This window comes from Hyposmocoma kahamanoa, unplaced genomic scaffold (assembly GCF_003589595.1).
Source record: "Hyposmocoma kahamanoa isolate Upper Pololo Valley unplaced genomic scaffold, ASM358959v1 102, whole genome shotgun sequence".
Taxonomy (NCBI): domain Eukaryota; kingdom Metazoa; phylum Arthropoda; class Insecta; order Lepidoptera; family Cosmopterigidae; genus Hyposmocoma; species Hyposmocoma kahamanoa.
This window is the reverse complement of record NW_020653337.1, coordinates 11852807-11875082: the sequence shown is the minus strand read 5'-3', so window position 1 is coordinate 11875082 and position 22276 is coordinate 11852807. Positions and strand designations below refer to the sequence as shown.

Genomic DNA, 22276 nt, shown 5'->3' with positions numbered 1-22276 from the left:
CATGATTTTTATTTACTTATTAATTTTAAAGTTTATTTGTTTATGGTTACTCATTCATATTGACATGTATCCGAACGAAATATTTTTTCTTGGCTTTTCGAGGTTAGCGTTTCAGCCGTTTAACATGGCGATTATCGGCTACTTCACACATAGCGAATTAACTTCCCAAAAGTCTGAGAACACTGGCTGTCGGTACCCTTTTGAAATTTCGCTAGTGAAGTAAGCTAAGTAGATTTTTTGTAAAAATAAATATAATAAATAAATAATATAAAAATTATCTACTAATAATCGTACCTAAGAAACATAAATTTTTTTAAATGATTATCACTAGTATCAGGTTTCTTACCAAGGTTGCACGCTCCATGGTCACGGGTTGAGTCAACCCGTGACCATGGAGCGTGCAACCGTTCCGAAATATCGGGAAAATAAAAAGAAGTCATACCGTGGTAAGAATCCTGATACTAGTGATAATCATTCAGTGAATAACCACGAAAGTCTTAAAATCTATATAATTTTTTTTGTTTAAACGGGGAAATTTCTGAAAGCAATTGTCGGATTATTACGTTTATTTATTTTGTTTCGTGACGTTCAAAGTTCACAATATTTTGCAGTAAACATATTCTAGACTTACCACAAGGTGCGACCGTGGTTAAACGCAAGCCTATTTAAGTAAAAAAAACCAAGACACCAAAGACCTCTTTACGCTCCATACAGTTGGGGCAAGACCCTTGGGCCGAAGCAAAATGAAATGTATTATGCAACAAACAGCGCTTTCACAGTAGCTTTCCGTTAATTCCTCAACTAATTATAAATAAAAGTCATTGATAAACACACAATATTGTTGCGTCTGTCCATGGCTTAGAGGATGGAAAAAAATAAAAAGGACCACGGTCAGTTAATGCGCCTTGGAAAACTGACAATCAAATTAGACTGAAGATGATCATTGACCGAAAACTGTTAAAACAAGATTAAAACCAAATTAAAACTCCCTCGAACCTCTTTAGCTAGCAACACGGCAATTCCATTTTGACGTCTCACATGTGTGGATGTAAGCATTGTTAGACAAAGTCACAAAAATAAATAAAAACTATTATATAAATTAAATTTTGTATTGAATTGATATTCAATGATTTTTTGTGAAATTACTCCACTAGTTTGTTATAATTATTAATACAAAGATCGAACACGCAGAAAAAATTCCTTCGATCCGATCGGATTCGAACCGACGTCTTCTTGCATACCGTGCCAGACGCTATACCAACTAAGCAACGGAACGTACAAACGGACCTCACGAATTTTTATATCTGCTTGCGTCGTGACTATGTATTTGGTTTTTCAAGGACTTTTAGTCGTAGCGCTATCTATGAGAAATCTATGAAAGATTTATCACCCAGTTAGTACCTTTACAGCTACCAGTCCTGGCGAGAGATGTCGCTATTCACTGTATTAATTAAATTTTTATTGAATTGATATTCATTGATTTTTTGTGAAATTACTCCACTAGTTTGTTATAATTATTAATACAAAGATCGAACACTCACAAAAAACGGACCGACCGGATCGAAGGAAGTTTTTCTGAGTGTTCGATCTTTGTAATAATAATTATAACTATTATATATTTCTCATTAATATTTTTATAAAAAAATAATGGCGGGCTTAGAGGATAGATAAAATAAAGGAAAGGAGTTGGCCTATCTACGGAATAAACGTACCTACCTAAACCAAAATTCTACCACACAAATGGCGGATTTCTTTAGTGTTGTACATACCATAACCCTTAGAATAATAACGCATAGAAACCTAGCCCGCACACGCTAAGTGAGGCAAATTGTAGGACGCCCTATGGGCTTACACGAGCGAGCGGGCTGTCAGTGCTCAAGGTCAAGTTGCACCGCGAGCAGCTCAAAAATTTTTGCTAAAAATGACGAAATGTAATTGGGTTTAAAAATAGATCAGACAAATATAAAATAGACACTAACACCACATCCCACAAGGAAGTAACGCGTTTCAACTTGTACTTTTATGTAAATATTCACTAAAACAGAAAATTAATTTCGTTGCAACAAGATACGAAAATGTTGCAAAGTAACGGGTTTTTTTTCCCCATTTTGCTATTCTGTTTCAAAATAATTATATTACGTATTTTTTTGAGAATAGGCAATATCGCGACAGTTGCAAAATTTCTACAAATGTACACCGCCGCAACAACATTGTAGAGAATTTACGTTAGCTATTTTTACGAAATATATTTAGTATTTGCCTTCATTAGTTTCATGTGAAAAATACACTCATTTAAAAAAATTGTCTTGCCCAGACTCAACAGTTCTTAACTAAAATTATTTCAGGAAACTAACACTGTCTAAAAAGTCATCGTCAGGTCTCCAAACTCGTGTATAAATAACTTAAAATAAAATAACTTTCAGGTTCAGGTTCTTAATTGTTATCGTGTACTTTTCATGTAAACATACGCACAGATAATATCATGCTATTTATATATTCAAATTCGATAGTCGCACTTAAACTCGCTTGTAGGTTTTAGTTCATATATGAGTTAAATAAGAATTGGGTAGTATTTAATAAGGTGCCTACAGATTTGCTCGACATTGTCGATCGACAGTAACGATTGAGAATTATAGACGTTTTCGAGGAGTTTTGGAGTGCTTAGTACGAATGTAGCATTAATTTCTAAATCCAAGATGGTTGACAACAATTTTCAAAAATGTATTTTTGGTAAACCATAAGAAAATGGCATGCATATCTGAATACAAGATAGAGGACAAGACTTCTAATTTTTCTTCTTCTAATTCTTTGCCATCTTGGATTTAGAAACATATTTCTAAATATATTCCGAATATAGCACATATGCTATATTCGGAATGAGCAGCCCCTAATACCTTAAAAACGACACCCAACTTGCCATTATTCGAAAAATCGTGCACGCCATCTTGGATTTAGAAATTAGTGCCATGTTCTTAATGAGCACCCCCAAATACCTCGAAAACGACACCCAACTTGCTATTATTTGAAAAGTCATGTCCGCCATCTTTTTTTATTTAGAAATAAGTGGTATATTCCTAATGAGCACCCCCAAATACCTCGAAAACGATCCCCAACTTGCCATTATATGAAAAATCGTGCTCGCCATCTTGGATTTAGAAATAAATGCCATATTCGTGATGAGCACCTCGAATACCTCGAAAACGATTCACATATTGCATTTATTCGAAAAGACGTGTCCGCCATCTTGGATTTAGAAATGAGAAAAGTCGTGTCCGCCTTCGTGTATTCAGATATAAATGCCATTTCCATAAGGATTATCAAAAAAAAATTTTTGAAAATTCCTGTCACTTGACGTTGTCGATCAACAGTAACGATTGACAAAATCGAGCAAATCTATAGGCACCTCTAACTTAACGATGAGTTAAGCAAGATACAATTTCCCCACTTTTGAGGGAAATGTTATTCCATGGCATCATTATTTGTATATTTGTGTGCGTGCCGACGAGCGTAAATACAAGTTGCTTACGCTTACATGAATTTGATTTTTGCCTCACTTGTGACAGTTCGTTTTTTATGAAACTATCATTCTATGCGTTATTATTCTAAGCCATAACTATAATCTTAAGTCAATATCGACATTTAAATGTATAGCTTGAATGTTGAAACTGATTTTTCTGTTTGTAGTTTGTATAGTTTACTATAATCAAAGTATGATCAATAAAAGTTTAATGAAATTTTATTATAGTTTCGTTTATTTATATTTTAAAGGCCGAAAAATGACACATGTGTAATGTAACATTCGGTTGATTTCCGCTTTTTCTACTGCCGCACCTCTTAATGCTGCAGTGACGCATTTTTATCAATAATAACTTGTTCTCACTGTCTATATTTTTGTACATTTCATTACAATTCATGCGGATAATTCACTAAAACATTTGGCCAAACATTGATTTTGACATTTGATGTACTTCCCTTTGACAACCGGATACGGATGTCAAAGGGTACTCCAAAAATGGTAAAATGAGGACAGTTGGCATTTAAGATAACGTTACGTATTTTCGATTCCCGTGTTTGACATAAATCAATATAGTGCTATCTCTTTTGGCTTACGATGGCACGCAGTAGTTAAACAAAGACAATAAAATGTTTATGTTTTCACCGTCTAAATGCGTCATACACATATAATGTCTGATTTATATATGTCAATATAACATGTCCTTTGGTTTCCATAGTCTAAGGTTTTTAGCACTAGATATTTACGTACTGTTTGCAATTACAGTTGGGGATGGGATTATTTCATACTTCATCTAAATTTACTTTATTACCCATGCTTTTTCTTCATTCCAAAAGAATTGAATACGATTCAAAAAAGGTAATAGAAGCATGTGATTGGAGCAAGGTGCACTTAATTCACAATTTAAAAGGTTAGATTTTGATATGTCTTTAGGCAGAACTGCAATGTAGCTGAGTATGGTCTGCTTGCTTAATTCGGCTTTACTTCAGTTCAACCCTTGTATAGTTTACCATTAACACGTACATGAGATAGTCAACGTTGAATCCGATCAGCAAGACACTGCACCTCTACATACCTATCTGTGCGCATTCCTCGCGCTACATTTACAATTTGGTTTCTATGTGATCGCAGAGATATAATATCACTAGCGGCACGGGACAAAATAGAGTAAATTTGTCTAAAATACATATACGCCAAATCATCCTTATTTCAAATAATATTAAATACCGAACATCATAAGTAATACTGGAAAAGATTTAGTTTGTTCCTAAATAGGGTAACCTATCACAAACTCATTTCATTACTCCGAAAACGGTTCGACTTTTTTTCATTAGTGCGATGACAGTTTTGGTATAAATTTGCAACACAGAATAATCTTACAGCAGATATATCGTTTGTCCGAAAACCTATTATTAGAATAGTTATTACCTAAACGTATTCTTTGGGCAGAAGTTTGTTTGATCTAATCATGTTTGTTATACTGTCTGTTTTCCATATAATTTAGATTGATGAAAATTCGTTTCGACAAAATTATTATTCTTAGATAAAATTGCACCGCCATACAATTTTACCGTACAGCTCCAAAATTCTGGACTATACTTTGCTGGTGCACAGCAAGTTTCACTTTACGTAAGTTAAATTTTCGTCATACCATTGTGCTATGTTTTTGCTGTTATCTGAAATGTAATTTAAAAACTGGTCTTGAGTATTCAATAAATAACTTATACCTGAATCGAGGAGAGTACCAGAACCGAGTTTGTTTGAATTTCCTAGCTAGGTCGGAACCCGCCTGTGGGTTTAGGTTAGGTTAGAATATGAAAAGGCCGCACGAGCCGAGCGAGCGTAGCGAGCGTGTTGCGGTAGCGACCGGCGAGTGCCAGAGCCGAATTTGGATTACCCAGTCGGTACGACCCCCTCCTGTAGGTTTAGGTTAGGTTAGTATATGAAAAAGCCGCACGAGCCGAGAGAGGGAAGCTGTAAGAAATAATATAACAAAAATGTATCATGGATATCGTTTTTTTACAAAATAAAAATATTCAATTATATACATTGGTCAAACGATTAGTTGGGAAAATAAAAATCGGGAAAAGAATAACATGTCAATATGTCAAAACAGTGATTTAATGTTTCACTGTTCAATGGTGTAATAAAAAAACCGTAACGTGTTTTCGGACAAATGAAACAAAATGTATTCAATAAAAATCTAAAGGTATTCTGTAAGTCAATGGTATTCGGAGAAACAAAAATTCTGTACATTATGTTTCTAGCTTTTGACAGGTAACCCTTAAATAGAGCAACTTTGTTTAGAGAGCATCTTGCTCCTCTCACTGTTTTCTGATGCTTCATTACTCATCTTTAAGACGTGACTTACGTTTTATTACGTACGTAAACCTAATGTATGTATATTTTACAAAAACACTCAAGCCAAAATTGACTTTCGTCACTGGTAATAAGATGAAGCTAAAAGAAGTCCAAGCCATACTCGGTCCTAATTCGCCAGTAGAAATAGTTAGTTACAATTTGGACTTGCCCGAACTTCAAGGTGAAATAGAAGACATTATAGTAAAAAAGTGCCAGGAAGCTGCTCGGCGACTAAGGTTACCAGTTCTCGTAGAAGATACATCTTTATGTTTCAATGCATTGGAAGGTCTCCCGGGTCCCTATATTAAATGGTTCATAAAAAAATTGCAACCCGAAGGTCTCGTAAGGCTTCTTGCAGGATGGGACGACAAGTCGGCTGAAGCAATCTCAACGTTTGGATTTTGTAAAGGTGACTGCGAAGATTCAAAAGTAGAAATATTTCAAGGAAGAACTCAAGGGACGATTGTTAATCCTAAAGTCCAAAATTATCACGGTTGGGAAACTTGCTGGGACTGCGTTTTTCAACCTAACGGATACAATAAAACTTATGCTGAGCTTGAAATAGAAGAAAAAAATAGAATATCTCAAAGATTTAAAGCTTTGATGAAGTTAAAAGCACGTTTTTCCCAAATGGATCTTTGATTGTTATAGTAATTTATATATAATTATCTTCACACAATGTACTCATTTTTTATTTTTTGTCATTAATATGACGTAATCTGTAATTTAGCTCGATAATTTGTGCTAAATTATAAAGCGATCTAACATGTTATGTTGATATAATTTGCACCGCTGAGTGTATCGAAAGGTAAATTCTTAGATTTCATTTGATTAGAGATAGAAATTTGTGGATGCTTATGCTCAACTACAGTGTCAGTAGGCATATCGGGAAGTGGGGATATTTTAAAAATTTTTCGGTTTAAATGACAACATTTTTAAAATCTATTTAGAGAAAGATGTCAGTGATATAAACGTGCAATCGAACTACAAAGGCTAAAAACACGAAAATTTGATGTAAACACTGAATAAAATAGGATATTTGGTTGTTATATCAGGATATCGATTTCAGAATCAATTCATCTGATTATATTAGGGTGCTGAGACAGAAAAACACAAAAGTCTACGATGTCTATTTATGTAGTAATATGTTTCAAAACTCGCGTTTTTTTACTAAATGATTATCACTAGCTATACTACGTTTCTTACCACGGTATGACTTCCAATTATTTTTCCGATATTATTTGTAAATGGTCACACCAGAGAACATTACTTACAACAGGATTCGCTCTGGACCTTTTGGAGGGAAAAGTGTCGTTTTTGACTTTCAATTATTTTGTGAAATCTAGTTTAAAGTGGAATAGGATAGTGCTATTGTGCCTTAATCGAAGATTAAAACGCGAAATTGTACGAATCTCGAACTAAAATACCCGTATCCCGTTCTAAGGAATCCCGAGTCAATCCAAGCACGCCGCCTCAAATTGCCTATCCTCTTTGTGGCGGCCATATTTACAGAAAAACTTATTTTTATGTTTTCGGTTGAAAGACTTTGTTTCCATGGCCAGAAATAAATTATTAAAAAAAAAATACTTACAACACGTGTTCACGGATTGACTAGCCGCGGACCACGCGGACTTTATGAACACGCGTATCTGTGTACCCTCTTTCGCCCGCTCGAAGAAATACCCTATTTGTTGCTACATGTAACCATTATCACTCCCTTTTTCTGGGACATATCTTGTCCCAGTATTTTAGATAACGAATACGGGCGTCAAACTTTTCAATGATGCTACTCGTATACAATGATATCTATATGCTAGAAAATTTTGCTCGTATTAGGGATTAATGGTCGGGATTAGGTCACGTCGTTTCGTCGTACTATTGGATCTCTCTCTCTCTCTCTCCCTCTCTCTCTCGCTCCCTCTCTCTCTCTCTATCTCTCTCTCTCTCTCTCTCTCACACACACACACGCACACACACATACATCTATCTAATTAATTGCATTACATTAAATCGCTTCTTACTTTTATAAAATCTCACCCAGTCCCATGTGTACTTCCCACCTCCATTTATCGTTTATTACTTAAAATAATAACGCATAGAATGATAGTTTCATAAAAAACGAACTGTCACAAGTGAGGCAAAAATCAAATTCATGTAAGCGTAAGCAACTTGTATTTACGCTCGTCGGCACGCACACAAATATACAAATAATGATGCCATGGAATAACATTTCCCTCAAAAGTGGGGAAATTGTATCTTGCTTAACTCATCGTTAAGTTAGAGGTGCTTACAAATTTGCTCGATTTTGTCGATCAGGTGCCTACTGATATGCTCCATTTTGTCGATCGTTACTGTTGATCGACAACGTCAAGTGACAGGAATTTTAAAAAATTTTTTTTTGTAATCCTTATAGAAATGGCATTTATATCTGAATACACGAAGGCGGACAGGACTTTTCTCATTTCTAAATCCAAGATGGCGGACACGTCTTTTCAAATAAATGCAATATGTGAATCGTTTTCGAGGTATTCGAGGTGCTCATTACGAATATGGCATTTATTTCTAAATCCAAGATGGCGGACACGACTTTTGAAATAAATGCAATATGGGTATCATTTTCGAGGTATTCGAGGGTGCTCATTACGAATATGGCACTCATTTCTAAATCCAAGATGGCGGGCACGATTTTCATATAATGGCAAGTTGGGGATCGTTTTCGAGGTATTTGGGGGTGCTCATTAGGAATATAGCACTTATATCTAAATCCAAGATGGCAGACATGACTTTTCAAATAATAGCAAGTTGGGTGTCGTTTTCGAGGTATTTGGGGGTGCTCATTAAGAACATGGCACTAATTTCTAAATCCAAGATGGCGGGCACGATTTTTCGAATAATGGCAAGTTGGGTGTCGTTTTCAAGGTATTAGGGGCTGCTGATTCCGAATATAGCACATATTTCTAAATCCGAGATGGCAAAGAATTAGAAGAAGAAGAATTAGAAGTCTTGTCCTCCATCTTGTATTCAGATATACATGCCATTCCCTTATGGTTTACCAAAAACACATTTTTGAAATTTGTTGTCAACCATCTTGGATTCAGAAATTAATGCTACATTCGTAATAAGCACTCTAAAACTCCTCGAAAACGTCTATAATAATAAAAATACAAGTTGAAACGCGTTATTTCCTTGTGGGATGTGGTGTTAGTGTCTATTTTATATTTGTCTGATCTATTTTTAAGCCCAATTACCGCACAATTCGTCATTTTTAGCAAAAATTTTTGAGCTCCTCGCGGTGCAACTTGACCTTGAGCACTGACAGCCCGCTCGCTCGTGTAAGCCCATAGGGCGTCCTACATTTGCCTCACTTAACGTGTGCGGGCTAGGTTTCTATGCGTTATTATTCTAAGGTTTATTAGTATCATCCTACGACTCTTCTATGTACACTCACCTATTTATCTAGTAGTTGGGCCGAATATTCATTTCATTATTATTATTATTCGGTATTCGGCAACGATATCTATGTATTAGCGTACATTCGGCACGTTCGGCAAGTGTATATTCGGTAACTGTAACTTGTCATATAACTTTTATTAAAAAGTAATTAATTTATTTTATACATAGATATTTATCGTTGATTTATCTTGCTAAATACAGCCCACGAAATATTGTACGAAGTTACTTTAATATGGATATTTCTATTCTATTACGTTCAAGAGAATTGAAGGAATAAAAGTGGTATTGACCATAAAGTGCTAATTTATTTTAGTAAGGTTTAAAATAAATCAGTCGTTGAAAAAAGACAAATCAAATTTCTTGGAAAATAATAAGTACTTATCTAAAATTATCTAAAATTATTTGACATGGTGGATGTTCACACCCTCGACATTAAAATCCTGCCGAATTTAGGTGTAATATTCGATTTAGTAGACTTTTTACCGAACATTCGGTCGACTATTCGTATTTGTTAAAATCTCGATTCGGCTCATCGCTAATAAAAATTAAAATGTCGTGTAATAATAACGATTGCCTTATACGTATATCAAGCCATTAAATTAATACATCACATTTCTTTGCCGGATCCCTTTTTTCTCTTTCTAATGCCATTTTCAAATGACCATTATTTATATTGTAGTTTTTCCAAAAATTTCGGTGTAAATGATCATCGGTGAATGGGTCGACTGTTTGGAAGCCTTTACAATTCGATGGCCAAGTGCGTCATAAATGAATACTGCATATGCTATTAGTGCTATGGCAGCAGAACTGTATACTTGTCCAACTAGATAGATATCCAATATTCTATTATTGCCGATATGGTCATAAAAAACTTCTAAGTCGCTATCGTCCTAAGTGCTATCGTATAAGTGTGCTTACGAACATAGAGGCGAAAACTGTAATGTTGAGGGAAAACTGTGCATTGTGTGTGATGTGTTCAGGGTGTCATTATGCTATAAACAAAACTTGTCCGGTATTGTATCGTCAAAAAGAGATTAAGGTATAAAATTCCACAAAAAGAAAAGAATGGGTGGATGTCTTTTTGTGTATCTCTTTCCGCAAACATATGCCCGTCTGAAGTGTGGCGTAATATTAGCTTACAACTCTTTCACATTTACAGTCCGTTCCTCTTCTACAGATAATTCTTTCATGGATTAATCACACCGCCAACAGTTCTGAGCCGTCTATTACTAACAGTTATGATCTATACTCAACTGTGTACACTCTTGCCCACCTGGCTAGATTACATAAGTAATTATTGTCTTGTACACTAGGTAATTCTTTTATGAAAACTAGTGACAGACAACATTAATACGAGGAATAAAAGTAAACTAGCTGTTCTTGACAGTCGTCTTCACAAAGTCATAAATTCATTTATGGGGCAATAATGTATATACGTTTCTTTGATAAGATTCCGGGTGATATTAGTTTTAGATTAAAACTATAGTGAAACAAAAATTTTATTCCAAAGGTTATATTATACAATTTTACGTACTTGGATGACAAAAATCTGTGGTAGTGGCCCGTTAGCTCTTGCAGGTATTCTCGATATAAAATATTTGAAATAAATATTGGAGGATGGAAAAAAATAAAGAAATATATCGAGTTCTTAGGTTTTCGCGATTGTTGACACATAGGAAATGAAACTATTTTTCCGGATTTAACCGGAACCGGACCCGAACCGGACCTTTACAGGTTTACTGTAAAGGGCCCGAAACGTCGGTTTGTTTGAAAAAACAAATATACGCGATTTAAATCCGGAAAAATAATAAAGGAATAGTTTAAGAATAAATATTGTAAATGACAAATGTATTCAAATGTATATTTACAAAGAGCAACCCCAGAGATATTTGCTCATTCTTCTCAGGGGATCTTACGAGTACTGTTGCCAGATTAGGCGATTTTTCGCCATTTAGGATACTTTGACGGGTCCCGCGGCGACTAAAAAAGTGTCGACGACTCGGCGATGTTTAGGCTATGTTTGAAATAGGAAAAGGCGATTTTAGACTACTTAAAATGTTTGCGGAATTACAAATTTTATTGGAGAGTTTGTGGGGAATGGAGTTGTAAAATCACTCATTTGGAGGTTTGGTATTTCGACGTGTGGGGAATATGAGCTATCTTATTTCCCCAATTCCTCAAGGTCCGGCAGCAAACAGAATTGTAAAATTGGTTTTCTTGATTTTTAGGGATTTTATGGCTTGGGCGAATATCGGCTACTTAACATACATAAATTGGTGAATTAATTTCACGAATGTCAGGCAACACTGCTTACGAGTGAGCACTAAAGTTTAATCAATATAGGTAACGATTTCAAGTGTTATTTTCTTATCTATGATATAAAAATTATTTCACTTTCAACAACGACCAGTGAGCATGTGGCAACGGTACAGGAGTCCTCTATCACTTATTTCTTTCCTGCCCCTGATACGATCGTTCTACTTTCCTAAATTCCCTTAAAGTTCCAATTCCTACCCATTTGTCCTATTTACTATCATATCCATGTATACCTTCTGGTATATATAATGTTTTATTTTCCTTTACACTTGTTATTTATATTAAAATATGATTAATTAGTATATAAATTTTTATTGAATTGATATTCAATTATTTTTTGTGAAATTACTGCATTAGTTTGTTATAATTATTAATACAATGAATGAACACTCAGAAAAAATTTCGTTCTGTGGCTTAGTTGGTATAGCGTCTGGCACGGTATGCTAGAAGACGTCGATTCGAATCCGGCTATATCGAAGGAATTTTTTCTGAGTGTTCAATCTTTGTATTAATAATTATAACAAACTAGTGGAGTAATTTGACAAAAAAATAATTGAATACCAATTCAATAAAAATTTAAAATACAGTGAATAGCGACATCTCTCGCCAGGACTGGTAGTTGTAAAGGTATCTAAGTGGGTGATAAAACTTTCACAGATTTCTCATAGATGGCGCTACGACTAAAAACCAAACACAAAGACACGACCACAAGCACAGAAAAAATTCGTGAGGTCCGCTGGTTCGCTTTGTGGTTTAGTTGATATAGTATGCTAAGAATGAATATCTCTGTATTAATAATTATAATATTGTATATACATACTTTATTATGTTTGTAATAATAATTAGCAACTCGAGCCCTTTTATTAAATTTTGTGAATATTCCTATTTTTTTTTTCCTTAAAATCCTGATTGTTGGCAAAAATACTCTGTTGCCATAAAATATAAAAGTGACCAAGATTTGGCTGTATGGTGTTGAGCCTTTGCCTTTTCGTTAACGGAAAGAATACAGATTACTACTATTACAGTTATAATTCATAAACCAGTCGAAAGAATTTTAAAAAAACGACTATTTGAAGTTGATTGAATTAAATACCATTCGCTCTGGACGTGCTCTGGACCTTTTGGAGCGAAAAGTGTCGTTTTTATTTTGACTTTCAGTTATTTTGTGAAATCTAATTTAAAGTGGAATAGGATAGTGCCTTAATCGAAGATTAAAACGCGAAATTATACGAATCTCGAACTAAAATACCCGTATCGGCCCGTTCTAAGGAATCTCGAGTCAATCCAACCACGCCGCCTCAAATTGCCTATCCTCTTTGTGGCGGCCATATTTACAGAAACATAATTCAACTTCATGTACCAAAAAAAGAATAATGTACCAAGACGTGGCTGTATGGTGTAAAACCTTTGCCTAAGAAGAAAAAAAAATGAATTAAATATGTTTTTTTTTTGTAGATTTTTATCAACACATATTTTAATGAACGTAGTGCTTAAATTCTCTTTGATTTTAATTATTAACCTAATAACTTATCATTGTAATTACGATCGTGGAACTAAATGGTCGTGAGCATTAGTATGGACATACGAAACTAAAGCAAGAAAATCTACGTCAATACATACATACTTTCTGTTTTCTGTCGAATGAAGCAACGGTTAACAGAAATGGCGAAAAGAACCATAACTTTTGTCACCGGCAATGCCAAGAAGTTAGAAGAAGTGAAAGCAATATTGGGCACTGATTTTCCGTTTGAATTAGTGAGCCATAAATTAGACTTGCCAGAACTTCAAGGCGAGATCGATGAAATTTCAATTCGAAAGTGTCAAGAGGCTGCGCGGAGACTGAAGAAGCCTGTGCTTATTGAAGACACTTCTTTGTGCTTTAACGCGCTGAATGGGTTGCCAGGACCCTACATAAAATGGTTCTTGGATAAACTACAGCCTGAAGGTCTGGTTAAATTACTTACTGGATGGGAAGACAAGTCTGCGGAGGCAGTATGCACTTTTGCCTATTGCCCTGGTGGTACCGAAAACTATAGTGTGACTGTATTCCAAGGAAAAACGCAAGGAACAATTGTGGCACCAAGGGGATCAAGAGGCTTTGGTTGGGACTGTGTGTTTGAACCAAATGGTTATGTTAAAACATATGCCGAGTTGCCTAGTGAGGAGAAAAACAAAATATCTCATAGATTTAAGGCTCTAGATAAAGTAAGGATACATTTTAGTAAAGAATCTTCCCTCTAAAAGTGTAAATAAAAGTTACATTGTTGTTACATTATAATTTTATTAGTAATCATCACACAATCTCATTATAATTTTTAAACAATACAGTGTTATTGTTTGCAAATAGTCTCTATAATCTATGTCCTTATATCAATTTAGAAACCAGTAACATAGTATGCACTGCTACAAGTATTACAGGATTTTTGTATGAAATCATATTACTGTTAGAAGTGTGCACCCCAGGTGCAACATAGGGTTCTAAATTGGAATTATTATAGTTCTTATAATACCAATCCTTGTCATCTGCCTGTCTTGTTTTTGTGTTCCCTATATTGCTATGCTCATTGAACCTGGTCTTTGCTTCTCTGTTTATTACAGGTGAATAGCTGTCTCTTAGATCATGATGTTCCACAAACGGCATGTTCACTTTTGTTATTGTAGCCGGCCTTGAATAATTTCTTTTAGCAAGTTCATCATTATTTGGTATTAAAACAGCCGACAATGCTGTCGGTTGATTCTCATTCACATGCTTTTTTATTGGAGGCTTGGAAGTCACTGGAGTTGATGAATATGACATTGTGCTTGACTCCATCCATGCCTGTAGTGACATGTCGTGACTTGTATCTGTTGTAATAAGAATCCCATCTTTTTCTGTCACTTGTGTTATGGTCAAATTAGATTCCATCATGTTGTATTTTTGCATTTTATTTGGATCAGTTTTTTGTTCCTCCACATTTTTAGTCCTATTGTATGCAACATGTGTGCTATTGTCATCATCAACATACGCTTGGAGCTCATGTATTTCGCTTTTCATTTTCTGATGAGTTACATTGCTTTGGACTGTTTTCACAGGTGGTTTAGTAGAAACTACTGCAATACTTTCTCCCGCGCCCCCTTTGATGCTGTAGTTACCGCCACCTTGACTCATTGTGAGTGCATGCGTAACATTGACTGCAGGATTGGGAATAGGTTTAAAACCACTTGCTGTTGTTGGAAGCATAGGTGAGAATCCGCCTGTTTCGAATTTTGGCGGTTCAGACTGATATTTATTGCCATTTTTACCAGTAGGAGGCCAATCTACCTTGCGACCGGTGTTTAGTATTTTTCCCATATCAATGGCAGGTAAAGGCATCCCAAAAAAGGTAAAGCCACTGCTGGGTGCGTTATTTATAGCAGTATTCTTGCTCGTATTTTTCATGGCCACTGATATAACAGGTTTTACAGTTACTGTAATCTGCGTTTTATTAGAATTTTGAATTAGGTCAACTTCATTTTTCAGCCCATCAATCACAGTATCGTTAATGGGATAGTCGACATAATCATCATAGAAATATTCAGACTCTTCTGGTGAGGGTCTGTTGATGTTATTGATCTTATTAATGTGATAATTATTCTTTATTTGCGTCGAATAGTCCTTGATTTTCTCCAAGGACGAGAATACTTGCGCTGGCCCTAAATTAGGTAGCAGTGCTTCATTTTCGTGTGTTACACAGGATTTTATGTCTTCATTGCTTATAGGGGCATTGAAGCAATCTTCTCTTGTAAACGGCATGCCTTTCACGTAAGTTCCATCAGAACATTTTGGTCCAATTGATGACGACTCTGCTAACCACGATTTAAACCACATCATCCTACAGTTACATATCAGCGGATTACCTGAAAGAAGAATTACAGAGTAAGATAGAGAAGGTTGGCAATTTCGCGTAATTAAAACGTCTATTGTAAACGTAACTCACCATCGATGTCTAGTATAGCTATGTTATTCCTTAATTTGGTAAAAGTTGTTTCTGACACTGAAGTCAACTTGTTATGCCGCATTGAAAGTACTTTTAGTCTGGGCATTGAGTCAAATGGTTGACCTCCAATGTGGCATAGCTGATTATTATCTAGATTTAACTCTACAAGCCACTCCATATACTCAAATGACGCTTTTGTTATCTGTGTGAGTTTGTTGAAACTCAAATCTAAAACTTCTAAAGATGACAACTGACGCAGGCCAGAATGGTCGATATTGCTTAACTGATTGTTACTAACATTCAAATATTGGACCAAGGGTAGGTTCTCAAAAGCCCGTATTGATATATACTGCAAACGATTGCCTTGTAGCTCTAATATTCTCAACTTTGGAAGATTTGAAAACACACGATCTGGTATATCAATAATGTGATTTCTGCTCAAATATACAGAAACAAGATTAGGAAGGTTTTCTATCGCTCTAGGGTGTATAATTTCGATCTGATTATTGTCCAAGTCAATTGTTTCTAGATCTCTTAATTCTTTGAAACTTCCTGTTCGCAGTTCGAGCAACTTATTGTGCGGCATTTTTATCTCCTTTAAAGAATGCACGTTATTTATTGCATTGCCGTCAAAATGTTTAATACGATTAAAACTGGCGTCTAGTATCTTTAATTTTGGCAACATGTTTAACGTTACGGGTAATTCATTTAGATTGTTGGATGATATGTTGAAAATTTCAACATCCAATGCTTTGTTCACAATATTTGGTGTGATGCTCTTTAGTTTATTTTTACTAAAATCTAACGTAGACAAAGCCACATTATCTTTAATTGAAATAAAATCAAAGTTTTCTATTGTGTTTCCATGTAAATTCACTTGCTTTAAGCGTTCAAGTTTGTTAAAACTCTTGGGATGTATTGAAATGATTTGATTATCACTTATATCGAGCATTTCTAGACGTCCTAAATCTGCGAATGTTGTAGTATCAATTTGTCTTAAGCCATTACGTTTCATATAGAGACGACGCAAGTTGTGTAGAGTTTTCATGGATCCAATTGGAACCTTTTGAATCCCATTATTAGAAATGTCGAGAGTTCGCAACGAAGGTAAATCTAAATCCGGTGAAGGAGGAATTGGTAGATTTGTAATTTGATTTCGTTGCAAATAAAGTTTTTCCAAGCCACGTGGCAGTCCTGGTACAAATTCTACCAATCTGTTAGTACTGGCGTCCATTTCGTATAAATTTGGCAAGTTTCTGAATGTAGCCGGATGAATAGAAACAAGAGCATTCCCAGAGATGTTTACAAATTCCAATAATGGAGTCTCCATAAAGGTAAGTGGATCTATGACCGTTAAATGATTATTGCTAAAGTTAATTCTTCTTAAAGCTGGTAGGTTAAACAATAGCTTAGGTTGTAAGCGCTGGAAGAAATTATTAGACAGATCTAAGCCCTTCAAAGCTGGTAAATTCCAAAATGGACCTTCCATCATATCTGTCAGTGAATTATTACTTAGATGCAACTCCCTTAAAGCAGGCATGGCCTTGAATGCGTCTGCTTGAATGAATTTAATATTGTTTTTATTCAAATGCAATCTCTCTAAATTCGGGTGACCCCTTAATGCACCTCTGGGTATTTCTTGGAGTAGGTTGTCGCTCATATCCAAATACTTTAACCGAGGTAAGGCATCTAACAGTGCTCTGAATTCAGAAATGTGCATTATCTGATTACCGATGAGACTCAATTCCTCAACTCCACTACCTGATTGCTGCATGAATGATTCAGGGTGTATTTGGCTTATTTTGTTATAATTTAAATCTACTACTTTTAAGTTGGGTACTCTGTGAAATGCTCCATGGTGAATTATATTGATATCATTGCTGTATAGATACACTTTTTCGAGCATCGGTTGGTCAACGAAAGCTCCTTCGCTGAGTTTGTCAATTAAGTTATTGTTTAGATTTAATAGTGACAATTTGGGCAAGTCTCTTGTGGCTCTTCCCACCATAGTTGCATCTGATATTTTATTATGACTGAGAGAAAGCTCTAACAAAGAAGGAAGTAAAGCAAACGTCCTCATGTGTATGAGATTTACGCCACAATTTGTGATTTCAAGTTTACGAAGTTTCGGTAAATTAAACAATGCGTTTTCTTTTAATACCCTAAGATTTGGACTGCCACGCACGTACAGCCTTTCCAGGCTTGGTAAATTTTCAAATGTGTGTTCATTTATGGCGATCAGACTTGAAGATTGAATATTGATATATCTTAGCTTTGGCAAATTCATTAATACTGGTATTCTTTTCAGATTGTGAGACTCTATGGTTAAAGCTTGCAGATTCTTTAATTTTGCCAAACTTTCGGTTGGAAGGTTTCTCAACTCATTTTCGACTATGAATATTTCAACCAGGTTCATTTCTTGCGTTTCAAGCCAAGCAGCAGAAACTCTTTCCAGGCCATTATGCCGAAGCATTAGTCTCATTATCTTCACATTTTGGAATATTTTTCCGGGAAGCGACGGCAGATAGTTATTTTCAATAATCAGTTCATCTATGGGTTTCCTGAGGTAATCTCCAATTTTCTGGATACCCTTTAATACTTGCGGCAAGTCGCTGTGTGTGCACCTGAAAAAATACCAAGTACAGTCAGCCAGTTTTGAAATAAGTTAATAGTGTGCTTTATTTGTGCATACCATATTTGTATATCTTCGTTTCGATTGGTGCATATACAGGGAAGTATTGTTTCTGGTATAGGACATTCTGCATGCTGTCCTAACACCACAGGAAATATTACATAAATGAGCCATAGTAGCGCCTTTTGTCTTTTGAAATCCATTCCTCTGAGTCTTCGGAGACAGTCATTGTAGCATACTCAGTCTAAAGATTACCATGCACTTTGATGTACCTGTAATAAATTAATAAATACATAACGCACACACTCATAGCTTCGCACTAGGGAAACTCTGTATCGCGGGTGCCATGGGCACACACATAGGTAGACAACCACAAATTACACCCAAACTCACGAGTGAAATAAATGTAGGCCATACAAATATTTCTCCCGGCCCGGGAATCGAACCCGGGGCCTCTGCGTGGCCATTCAGCATGGTAACCGTTCGGCCACGGAGGCAGTCAAATCGGTCTAACAGAGGACTATACCTTTTTTTTGTAAAAAGGAAGCACGATATCCAGCTGACACAGTGTCGCAAAATTAGTAATAGACAGTGGAAACTCTATTCTAATAGTAATCCGGTTGCGTCAAGGACCTCCACTATTGAAAACAATGAAAATGGAGGAACAATAGTCCAGGTACAACGGTCCGGTGATTAAGTTGCACTTTCACTCACTGGCTATTGTTTCTTATTGGCGATTTGTGGAACTACGTATAACGTTTTTTGCGTCATTGTTTTAGAGGTTGCGCAATCTCGTTCAATTTGAAGGTTTTTAGGTTTGAGAAATGTAGGTCACCGTGTGGTATGACGACCTATTCGAAACTAGTAATATTGTAGGGATTTTCATTAACCACAAAAAATAGATTATTTCTGTTATTACGCCAGATTCCGTATTCGACTTCCTACCCTTTAGAAGAAAATGCATTAGGAATAGGTATGTAATTTTAGGAAGCGGTAAATTCGAGAAGTGGACATTAACTATCGAAAAGATAATGCAGGCCTAAAGAGTTTGCTTTGGAGAATGTGTTTCAGCAATAAAAATATCTTAAGGTACTTAATAAGACTGTTATTTCGTCTGAAATTGTCATTTTTTGCCGTGGTACAGAGTTGCAACAAATCAAAAAGGCATATTTTGATATATGACAGTGTTCATGAAACAACAATTTGAGCCACAAATATCTTTTTTTTTCGAATAAATTAATTGTTTAATTCTATCATCGCTTCTACATGAAATGTTTGGAAAGTAAAAAGAATATTATTTGTTAAGATGTTATGACTACTTTACACCGTTTTTCTTACGTAATGATAGCTGATAACTAGGTAGGTATGGTAAAGATCAGATTTATTTAGATTTCTGTGTTTTTTTTATAATATTAAATGACGGGACGAACAAGTGCGCATGATGGTAAGCTACACGCTTATCAATAACAGTTGCAGTGCCACTCAGAGCTTTAAGATCTGAGCGGCACTGCCACTGCGCCCATGAGGCATAAGTTGAAAAGTCCCACGTGCCTGTAATTTCACCAGCACCCTTACCCTTCAAAACCGGAACACAATAATGTTGAAATTACTATTTGACGGCAGAAATAGGCAAAGTGGCAGTACTATTCTGGATAAACTCTTTCACAAGCTCTACTGCTACTGAAATTCTTGGTTCTAATCCTAAGCGGCGTAGAGTTGAATTTAAGTCTTATGTGGCAAGTTTGACGTGCTCTTGAACCTGTACGTATAAATTGCCTAACGTCCTATATTTCACTTATAAGTACATAAAGCAAATAGTTGTGACCGAAAGCAGTCAACGAGACGAGTTACCATTATGTTACAGTTACACACTTATCTCTAACTGTCGCTCACTGTCATCCCGTAACATATGGTCTCGGGTCGAAGGCGCAGGTAGGCACTTACATTAGACAATCATCTATGTTTGTTTATTATTATCAGAGCGCTACATCAGGCAAGAAACTTTAAATTAAGTGGTTTCCTGAGCTGAGTGCGTTTCTCTTAACGTTGCATTTTTTATTGTGCTGCTCTATACTATACCAGCCCATATACGTCCTATTTATCACCTACTATAAGATTATAAGTTTTCTGTGCAGGTATTTATGTAATATCTTCATAAAATATCCGTACAATAACGTGATTGTATATCCCTTGACTTTTGCTATTATACCTAATCATAAAAAATGGTTATGTCCCATAGCTGAAGTACGAAAATTTTTCTGTGAAAACGGTGTTTAGGTTTTCCAAGGTGATATATTATTATACTGGTATATTTCATAAAAAGATTCTTATAATATCAGTGAGGGCCATGTGCAGGTACCTACTGTGGTAATGTGTTACATGTATATCTACTTATATATCTTTAATATATAATACTTTCCTTCTTTTGTATGTAGTGCACGTCTAATAAGTAAAGTAGGTACATAATTTAGAATTTTGAACAATCACATGCATTGTATATTATATTTATTTGATCTACTTAACGTAGAATATATACATAATTATTATATTGTGGGAGAACGCTATCGCATATGTCACATATGTTCTAGTACTCATTTGAAACTACAAAAGTAAAAATAAGAACATTAAGATGTTGAGTAACGAATTTACTGACTGTGAAAAATTAAAACTGAATTTTAAGTAAGGTAAAGGTGAAAGTTGTGATTACAAATAACAATTTGACTAGTGTTTTTAGTAAATATGCGTACACGTACCTATTAAGAATGTAAGCCACCATTTATCCTAGTTTAATAATATTACCTTTTGGCATTAGACATTATAGCAGTAACCGATACTCATAATCTAGATTTTTTCAAAGACTTCTTGTTTTATTAGGTTAAGGTATGCCACATACAAATGTGATGCGCCGGCGCATGCAATAAGATGAGATGATTGACAAGGGTTTTTGGTAAATGAGTTGGTTTGATAGTTTTTTTAAATATTTTTTAAATTGATATACCAAAAAAACTATTAAGAAACTTGCTTAAATTCCATTCGGAATATAAAAAAGGGGTATCTACATAGGTTACTAAGTAAGTACCTATTCTAACTTCAATATCTAAATAAGGAAACATAATACATATATGTAGAAAAGTATGTCTTATAATTTACTCAGGACTTAGGGGTGTTTAGCTGAATTACCATGATTAGGAATAATGTCATAGTGTACAAGACGTTTCTGTATAAGTATTAGCAGTGAAAACTAAACCTGCCTAGCTCAAAAAAATAAAAAGTGCTTATCATATTTAAATTACGACAAAAACTTTCAAATTATTCACATTATCTTATCTTGTCCACTAGACCATGAATTCCCTCATTCATAGGAAGTGGTTATTCGCATTGATAACTTATTATCAGTGATATCATTCAACCACACTTTTCTGAAACGGAACGTTAATATTCGTGACAGTTGCGTTTGAAATACTCAGCTCTTCATATTTGAAAACTATAATTTAAAAAAATGCATTTTTATGTTTACCTACATCAGTATATGTTCTGTAACCACTTCACATGCAATAGATTAATCTTATTAAAGGGTAACGTCTTTATAATTAGGTGACGTAATCTCCAAGTGGACAAGTCTTGCGTTTGTATTACGTAATTCCAATTCACCTTCAACACAATCCTGAACAAGCGAGGCTGGTGGCAGCCGAACACGGACTGGGATGCGAAGTCGATTTCGCATGTAAACACCAGACTTTCGGTTCACAGCTCGATGCGCACCAAGTAACTTATCTTTCACCATTGTGGCGCGTGCCGCCTCAAGAACCCACCGATCTCTCGAGGGAGATGTGCAAATAGGTACAATTCGTAGAATTTACCCCTTTCTGCGCTATTGAGAAATGTATGACAGAGATCTTAAGAAGTCTCAAAATATAATGAAATAACCTACTACATTAATAAACTTTCTCAATTAATCAATTACTTAGTAACGCTAGTAAAATGTAAGTAGGTAATACTTGCTTGCTTGCTACCCACATCCTTAGCGTCTCTGCACTTGAAATA

General features: G+C 35.3%; 3 protein-coding genes across 5 annotated transcripts in view; 2 read left to right on the top strand and 1 right to left on the bottom strand.

The window, feature by feature from the left end:
• Nucleotides 1-4337: 4337 nt before the first annotated feature.
• On the top strand, nucleotides 4338-6517 carry LOC113233625 (inosine triphosphate pyrophosphatase-like). The gene is made up of 2 exons (XM_026468785.1): nucleotides 4338-4424; nucleotides 5875-6517. Exon 2 carries the CDS (start codon nucleotides 5909-5911, stop codon nucleotides 6515-6517), a length of 609 nt encoding a protein of 202 aa, XP_026324570.1. The 5' UTR covers nucleotides 4338-4424; nucleotides 5875-5908.
• A 6698-nt stretch (nucleotides 6518-13215) lies between these two features.
• LOC113237307 (inosine triphosphate pyrophosphatase-like) lies at nucleotides 13216-13911 on the top strand. The gene has a single exon (XM_026473708.1). The coding sequence runs from the start codon at nucleotides 13286-13288 to the stop codon at nucleotides 13883-13885; it is 600 nt and encodes a 199-aa protein (XP_026329493.1). The 5' UTR covers nucleotides 13216-13285; the 3' UTR covers nucleotides 13886-13911.
• Nucleotides 13912-13950: 39 nt separating this feature from the next.
• Nucleotides 13951-22276, bottom strand: part of LOC113237277 (protein artichoke) — a 17657-nt gene continuing 9331 nt past the window's right edge. The window contains exons 1-4 of one of the 3 annotated variants that reach the window (XM_026473677.1): nucleotides 21884-21971; nucleotides 18293-18504; nucleotides 15601-18224; nucleotides 13951-15520 (exon numbers count right to left, since the gene is read on the bottom strand). In XM_026473677.1, coding sequence (XP_026329462.1) covers nucleotides 14010-15520; nucleotides 15601-18224; nucleotides 18293-18435 — 4278 coding nt within the window. In that variant the 5' untranslated portion in view covers nucleotides 18436-18504; nucleotides 21884-21971 and the 3' untranslated portion in view covers nucleotides 13951-14009. Of the gene's footprint in view, nucleotides 15521-15600; nucleotides 18225-18292; nucleotides 18505-21753; nucleotides 21972-22276 lie in introns of those variants that run through there. The other 2 variants (XM_026473669.1, XM_026473683.1) reach the window with 2 other exon arrangements.

Coding starts and splice junctions, on each gene's coding strand:
- LOC113233625 (XM_026468785.1), top strand. CDS start 5,909: ATGTATGTATATTTTACAAAAACACTCAAGCCAAAATTGACTTTCGTC.
- LOC113237307 (XM_026473708.1), top strand. CDS start 13,286: ATGAAGCAACGGTTAACAGAAATGGCGAAAAGAACCATAACTTTTGTC.